The 7,993-nt window shown below is 35.8% G+C and overlaps 2 protein-coding genes across 2 annotated transcripts; one reads left to right on the forward strand and one right to left on the reverse strand.

The window, feature by feature from the left end:
* The first annotated feature begins 278 nt into the window (after positions 1–278).
* Ced-12 (engulfment and cell motility Ced-12) lies at positions 279–3,639 on the forward strand. Its single transcript, XM_036367001.2, has 4 exons — positions 279–534; positions 977–1,996; positions 2,061–2,612; positions 2,689–3,639. The coding sequence occupies exons 1-4, from the start codon at positions 423–425 to the stop codon at positions 3,186–3,188; spliced, it is 2,184 nt and encodes a 727-aa protein (XP_036222894.1). The 5' UTR covers positions 279–422; the 3' UTR covers positions 3,189–3,639.
* A 727-nt stretch (positions 3,640–4,366) lies between these two features.
* Positions 4,367–7,024, reverse strand: Patsas (palmitoyltransferase Patsas). Its single transcript, XM_014238736.3, has 3 exons — positions 5,457–7,024; positions 4,730–5,221; positions 4,367–4,650 (listed from the first exon to the last, which is right to left on the reverse strand). The coding sequence occupies exons 1-3, from the start codon at positions 6,474–6,476 to the stop codon at positions 4,459–4,461; spliced, it is 1,704 nt and encodes a 567-aa protein (XP_014094211.2). The 5' UTR covers positions 6,477–7,024; the 3' UTR covers positions 4,367–4,458.
* Between the last annotated feature and the right edge of the window lie 969 nt (positions 7,025–7,993).

The raw sequence follows: 7,993 nt of genomic DNA on the forward strand, positions 1-7,993 counted from the left end.
CCTTTCTCACCGAACAGCTCAAAATTTTTATGTTATTTATTTAGATTGCAATATTTTAACTTCTTTTTTGCGTTTTTCGTATTTTATTTTTAAAATTTTATTGACTAAATATAATATGTAATTACTACAGAAATTTTGTTCTAATTGTACATTTTCAAAACTTGACATTAACCCCTTTTCTTAGTATTTACTAGAGACCCTCCTACATACGCCAATGTTTTGTTTGTCATCCTTGTTATTGTGAATATATTCATGCGAAGAAGAAGACTGTTAATCAGTTTTCATTTCAGTTGATTTTACTAAAGTGTTTAATATTAACTGTTTTTTTTTCAACAAATAATTTAGTTTGGTGATATATATTTATTAATTAATTATTTATTCATAAAAGCATTGAAAAAGTAAGGAAATAAGCTTTCGTAAATATGATACCGAAAAAAACTCTGGTCAAAGATGCACACATCGTGAAAATCGCTGTGGAGTTGGAGAACTATGTGCCGCAACTAATATGTTTGGATCAGCGACAACCTTTAACGGGTAAACACACACGAAAAAATTTGTAATGTTTGTATAAATTGCTAGGGCTAAACACTTGACGATGCACTGTGTGGGGTAAATATACCAGACATATAAAGTGGGCAACGCCCTTCCGCATTTATAGTAGTTTGCATTTAGAATGCAGCACCCACAACAGGAAGCAATGTAATGGCAGACATACAAACTAAAAATCTTTTATTTATCAGTTACATACCTTCATACAGACAGGCTATGTTTATAAGTATTTTCACGTTCACCCAATTTACATTAAATATTCCTTTGCTATAAACAAACAGTTACAATTGTATGAATATAAAAATAGGTTTTTGCATATTACAGTTAAAACAAAACAAAGTATGCTTGTTATTATTTCTATTTTTATAAAATATCGCTGAAATTCTTACATATACAAGTTATTATTGTTTGTTTTTGTTTTTTACAGGTAAAATTCAAGAAATCTGCAGTTATTGGGATATAGCTGATCCACAAAATTATGCTCTGGAATTCTGTGATGTGAATAATCAAAAATATGTCACAGAGAAAAATCGTAATGAAATCAAAAACGGTTCAGTATTACATTTGTCATATTCTCCATCGAAAACCGCAAATGATACACTCGAGTCATTGCGTTCGGGTTCCATTGTGGAGAAAACGAAATGTTTAAAGCAACTTGCTACACTTAGCAAGGATCATACTTTCGCTATGGAGTTCATCAAAGAACAAGGTCTGGGTATTATCATCAATATGATAGAGGATCCCTCACAGAAAGATGACGATATACTGAAATACAGTTTGCAAAGCTTCGTCGAACTAATGGAGCATGATACAATTTCTTGGGAAATATTGCAAAGCACATTCGTACAACGAAACATTTATATTGTTTGTAATTTCCAACATTTTCCCAAAGAATGTACCCAAAGTGCACTCTCCAATTTGGAGAATATTGTGCAAAATAGCAGTAAATATGTGCTAGTCGAAAAAGATGTCACACTACAAGATTTGCTACGTCTACTGCAAGATGCCAATTCGGCAACAACACAACAGAATGCTATTGCATTAATCAATGCTCTATTCATGAAGGCGGACGAAGCACGCAAGCGGCAAATTGCGCATACAATTAGTGCAAAACCTTATCGTTTGGCATTGATTGGCAATGCCTCGGGACGCCAAATGGAGATGACTCATCAATTGTATGTTTTACAAACGCTCACTTTGGGCTTGTTAGAGCAACGAATGCGCATGAAAATGAACGCACAGGATCAGGATGCGCACGATAAAATCAAAGAATTGCGTCGCATTGCATTCGATGATTATTCTGGTCAAATGGGTATGGGTGAAGAGCATTTGCGACGCTCTGGTGGCGGCTCAGGTGGTGGCAATGTAAATTTTTCGCAATTTTATAAGAAATTGGGTTTTAAATGCGACATCAATCCGGCACAGGACTTCATTGAAACGCCACCAGGTAAGTGTTAGAGAATCTACACATACGCATGTTGACTAAACTATACTCATTCGCATACTTGTAGGTATTTTGGCATTAGATTGCATGGTATACTTTGCACGTACTTATACACAACAGTATACAAAAATTGTACACGAAAACTCATGTCGTGCCGACGAACATGAATGTCCTTTTGGTCGCACCTCCATTGAATTGGTAAAGGTGCTTTGCGATATACTACGTATTGGTGAACCGCCAGCAGAGCAATCGGCAGATTTTCAACCAATGTTCTTTACGCATGATCATCCATTTGAAGAATTCTTTTGCATTTGTATTATAACGTTAAATCGCACGTGGAAGGATATGCGCGCCACAGCGGAAGATTTTCAAAAGGTATTCAGTGTAGTGCGTGAACAAATCATACGCACACTTAAGGAACGCCCGGAAAATCTAGAAGAGTTTCGTGCCAAAATTGCTTTATTAACTTATCAAACGATCACTAATTTACGTCAACAAGAACGCATATCAAAGGAGGAATGCGATTCCACAGCATCAGCTATTGTCAAGTTGAAAGAAAAGATCTCACCACATATAATCGATTTAATTAAGCAGCAGCGCCTATCTTATTTGGTAGAAGGTGAGCTCAATTGCAATTTAATTGTTTAATATTTAAATACAGAATAATTTTTTTTGTTTAATTTTTTTTCTTTTAGGCACCCGTTTTTCCAAATACTCACGCGGCACACGCTCAAAAGATAAATTCTGGTATGCTCGCCTCTCACCCAATCACAAGGTTATACATTATGGTGATTGTGATGAGAAAACCGTGCCAACTCTCGAAGAACTTACCAACAAAGTGGCCGTTATCGATATAAAACAGCTGCTTGAGGGCAAGGAATGTCCACATATGAAAGAAATGCGTACACGTAAAAATGCCGGTAATCTGGCATTCTCTATTACGCTCGATTGTATGGAGAATACTACATTGGATTTTGTAGCACCAGATGAGACTACATTTCATTATTGGACAGATGGTATAAATGCTTTACTGGGTCAGGAAATGACAAGTAAACAAAAGAAAGAAGATTTTGACACTTTATTGTCTATGGAAATCAAATTGCGTTTACTGGACACCGAAGGTGTGGACATTAGCAAAGATCCACCGCCAATACCCGAAGATCCAGAAAACTATGATTTTTGTTTTGATAGTTAGAAAGGTGTTTTGCGTGCCTTGCATGATTGTATGTTTATGTATTGAAGTTGTGATGATAACTCAAATAAGAAATTCCAAGGATCTATTTTCGAAAAACATGCCAAAGTAAAGTAAGTCTAAATTTAATACAATATTAACAATTTGTATTGTTCTCTATGTTTATATGGCGTCTGTAGATCCCTAAGTAGCGGGACTTGTATAATATTTTATACCAATCTACAAGTAACTACAACCAAAAACAAGAAGTTTAAACAAGATTAACCAATTATTATATAAATAATAGATATTTGTATTTATTTCATAATATGCAATATTTTTATTCACGATTATGCCGCTATAGCTTTCGTGTGAACAACAAACTACATATATTTATGGTATTTTTACATGTTTTAAGCTAGACAAAGTGTGCATTTTTTTGAAATAACAAACTTATGAATTTAAACCCTTTAAATTGTGTTGTGCGAAACTTTTTTTTTATTTTTATTACTGCTATGAGGAAATGTTGCGTGCTACGCGAATTCATATAAGTATTTTCTTTTTTTTATTGCTTTCATTATTTTTCCAGCAGTTTACATTGCTGGCAACATCAATAATTTATAAGAAAATTTCGTAATTTGTTTTACTCGATATTAAAGTTGTTATAGAAATTCTAAGCTTATTTTTAACCCTATACGCATATTAATAAATTAATTTACACAATTTGCGTCACAACACACTCGTATAAAGACTACCAAGCCAAATTCGGATCGTTTCAGTCACGTCGACCAGAATCCTTGAAAACGGTATTTTAAAGAATGTTGCCAAATATACCTATATATATTTTTTTTCATTTCAATTAACACATTTCGATTTAATGCACATGTAAATGAGCTTTTGAGACGTTTTAAACAATGTGCTTGGACCATCCTGGGGTTAATATTTGTACAAGTACAATATTATTAGAATGCCTTTCGGCATTTTTCATCTTACCACATACAACGCGTAATTTTCGTAAAACTTGTTAATAAGTTTTTGCATAACAATATACAAGTATGGAATTTAAATCCCTACACCTTTCACAGTCATTCTTAATTTTTTTCTTTGTAATAATGTTTTGTAGACTTAAGCCGCGTGGTGAATTTCTCTTTAAGCTAAATAGCTATCCTTCATTCAATGTGCCTTTAGCTGCCTGGAGGGGATCTTATATGCCCGCTCATTTGTATTAAGCTATTTATTATCCATGTGCTGGTATTTTACGGCGCCGCGCATTAGCGCGTACCTAACTTTTCAATCAAATATTATCCTCCATGAGTAGATCATTTTCATCAATCCGATCAGGTAGACAGACAAAGAATTCCAATAAATTCAGTATGGGACCACGTGAGAATGGATTCTGATAACGGCCACGCTTGTCACGTAAATATGGATAACGTTTATAATTGAACATCTCATTCGTGGTGAGATTCATGCAGGCATGTAATATCTGTGAAGAAAGTATAGTTGATAAAATAGCGTAACACACATGTATATGTAAATTATTATGTGTTATCAATGCAACATACCGAAGTGCAAGTCAATATCCAACCGAGTCCGCAAAAGACCACCGCCTCCAACAAACCCAAGACATAGAGCAATGTAAAGCCCTCAATCATTACACAATAACAAGCAAAGTAAATAGTAAACGAGCAATTCACAGCCACTGACAGTACGAACAAGAAAAACCACATACGATTTCGCAAGCCCACACAATTATAGATGAATGGACAATGATGATCAAAATACGAAACACAGCGGTTGCAGACGCGACAATGTTTGGCACGCAACGGTCGTAAACAACGACAGCTGTGACACAAACGCGTCAATATTACATTACGTTTTTTCAACTTATCAAAATATGGTATTTGCTTGATGGCGCGATAGTAAGCGTCCGAGCTGAGCGGTATGTAGCCGGGGTCACGGCGATTCGCAATAACCCAACTGATCCACATGACAGCATTCCAATAGATGAAACAATAATGAGACCTCCGAAGTATGTTCCAGGTAATTGGTATAGCCTTATAAAAAGTATATGAAAAAATATGAATTAAATAATTGTCTTTTAAAATGTATTTGTGTGCTACAAATGCTAAGTTATTTTATAAAGGAGCTGCAAGCCTTAGCACCGACTCCTTTAAACTCTGTTTGTTTGTATCATTATCATCTTCAATTTTTTAATTAACATATTATTTATTGTTAAATAATGCGTTTTAATTTGTAGTATCTTTAGCCGCTGATACATGAAAATCTTACCCTTATCATATACATAGGATATCCCCATAATAGTACTGAGAATAAAAAAAGTAGCAATGGTCCCTTTGAATCGCCAGCGCCACCAAATAACCAGCCCCAAATTTCTGAAATCGACGGAATCCAGCGTGATTTTTTCTTCACTTCATTGTATAGCAAACGGACAATGTCCTGATGTTGATGTGCCTGCGCCAACATTATCGGTGTTTTACCATTTTTGTCACGTGGCTCTAAATCCATATTGGATTTTTCACACAACAAACGTACACAGGTCATATTGCCCGAAAGGCAAGCTAAATGTAATGGTGTCGAACCGAAATTATCAGTTTTCTGTAGCTCAACACCAGAGTACATTAGCAAACGCATTAGATCGGCATGGCCTTTATAGGCTGCCCAATGTAAAGCGGTGTCACCATTTATATCCGTTAAATGATTTAACGCACCCATGCCGAGTAGGTAAGCAGCAGTGGCTGTCTTGCCATACATACAGGCGCTCATTAGCGGTGTAAGACCCTTAAAATCAGCCGCATTTACAGCAACACCAGCCTGCAACAACACTTGCACCACAGCCGCATGACCTTTGCGACACGCCCAGTGTATTGGTCGCGGCCCCTGTGTACCCAGACAGGGTAAATCAACTGGTGCGTTTCGTTCGATTAAATAACGCATCATTTCCACATTGCCATTTAAGGCAACCCAATGGCCTGGCGTATAACCATGTCTATCGCGTGCCGACAAACATTCTATTCCGAATTTCTCTACTAAATTTTCCACATCACATACTTCGCCATTTTTTATCACATCGAATATATCATCTAAATGTGCCATAGCACCGTCAAGACCCTCGAATAGCAGTATATTGCTATCATCGTGATCGTCGATGGCGCCATCTCCTCCAGCCGTGTGTCCAACTCTGCCGCCAACATTGTTCACACCTACGCCGCTACGTACACCACGACGTAACGACGGTGGTGAGTGCGGACGTTCTTCCGTGTTGGCGGCGCTATCTTCTTCAGCGACCATGTTACATGATGTCAGGGGCAACGCCCACACACTGCGGGCGGCCCCCGGACTAGGGTGCACTTTACTGTGCTGCGTTCTGATGATGTCGCCGCTGGCCACGTTATAAAAATCCGTTCTCTCCACAATCACAGTGCCCGAAGCCGTAGGCGATTGATGGAGCGGATTCTCAAGTAGATGGGAAATCTTGTTTGCTTTTCACTGTTCACTTCGTTTTATGAAACTTAAAATTCCCAACTAATCAACTGTTACAAAAATTTTCACTTTTTATTGTACTTAAAATGATAAAAATATTTGGAATTAAAGTACTGCATATAAATAAAAGTTATAAATTAGTAAAGTAATTTGCTAGAACGTTTGCTCTGAGGAACTTATGAGGATATACTGCAAAGTTTAGCAAAAACGAAATCAATAACTAACTGAACAGCTTTTGGGTTGTAATAGTCCTTGACAGTTGGTGGAGGTATTTGAGAGTAACGCAATAAAAACAAGTGTGAAAGTAAGCGAACTAAACGCGTTTTTATATATGCTGAAAGAGACTGAAAACAACTCTCTTCTTCTGTGTTAGATATATGTATATTTAATTCGCATGCTATTACAAAGTTGAAAGTTCTCCCGCTGTTAGTTTTTATAAACGGAATCTTCGACATTAAGTTGGTACCGGATATACGTATAAACGAACGGTAAATATTTTATTCTAGGCAACACTTTTTTTCGTTTTTTTTTTTTGTAAATTCATTTGCCGCCTAAAAGTATGCCATTTTTCGATGGTTACATATTTATATCAAAAACAAAATGTACAGTTTAAATTATCGTATATGTATAAACGAATTTTTTTTATAGAAACTATCAAAAAAAAAAAAACTTAATCGAAATTTTACCATACGCGTATCAAATAATTCAAACTTTCTTTTAAACGTGCACAGAGTTTTACTGATATGGCATCACTTTTCGCACAGTTTAGTTTTGACAGTTTTCGCTGCAACGGCAAGGATGACATGATGCTAGACTCTCTCATTTTCGCTGATTTTTCTGTTAATCTCTTTCCCTGATTATTAAAATCAGGGAATTTCGAACAGCTGATGTCAAAAAAGGCGGGATGCCAGAAATAAACCCGCTAAAAATAGCTAACAAAAGCAGTGCGAAACGAAATTTCAAGGAACGACACCAATACTTTTGAGTAACGTGCAACTAAATTTTATTTGTTAATTTAATTTAAAACGTTCATCATAAAACCATGATCGTTTATTATGACTTGTATTGTTTCTTTGTTATAATTTTTTTTATTTATATGCTATTTTTTTATGTTATATGAGTTTTTAAAAATTTTATAATATAAATACACGTATATAGGGATGTATATGCGTTATATAGGCGTACTCGGGGACGGAGAACCTAAAAATAATATCGATATGCCAAATACCCAAAAGCTTTTTTTATAATACCCAATCTATTTCCTTTCGACAGTGGCATGATTGGAAAATGTTATAAAAAATGTGGGTTTTGACAGCTCTCTCTCG

This window comes from Bactrocera oleae, chromosome 3 (assembly GCF_042242935.1).
Source record: "Bactrocera oleae isolate idBacOlea1 chromosome 3, idBacOlea1, whole genome shotgun sequence".
Taxonomy (NCBI): domain Eukaryota; kingdom Metazoa; phylum Arthropoda; class Insecta; order Diptera; family Tephritidae; genus Bactrocera; species Bactrocera oleae.

Excerpts from the sequence above, each read along its gene's own strand:
- Ced-12 (XM_036367001.2), top strand. The coding sequence starts at position 423 with ATGATACCGAAAAAAACTCTGGTCAAAGATGCACACATCGTGAAAATC. Across the intron at positions 1,997-2,060 it reads CTTCATTGAAACGCCACCAG|GTATTTTGGCATTAGATTGC; the intron begins GTAAGTGTTAGA and ends GCATACTTGTAG. Across the intron at positions 2,613-2,688 it reads CCTATCTTATTTGGTAGAAG|GCACCCGTTTTTCCAAATAC; the intron begins GTGAGCTCAATT and ends TTTTTCTTTTAG.
- Patsas (XM_014238736.3), bottom strand. The coding sequence starts at position 6,476 with ATGGTCGCTGAAGAAGATAGCGCCGCCAACACGGAAGAACGTCCGCAC. Across the intron at positions 5,222-5,456 it reads ATCCTATGTATATGATAAGG|GCTATACCAATTACCTGGAA; the intron begins GTAAGATTTTCA and ends ACTTTTTATAAG. Across the intron at positions 4,651-4,729 it reads GGATATTGACTTGCACTTCG|ATATTACATGCCTGCATGAA; the intron begins GTATGTTGCATT and ends CTTTCTTCACAG.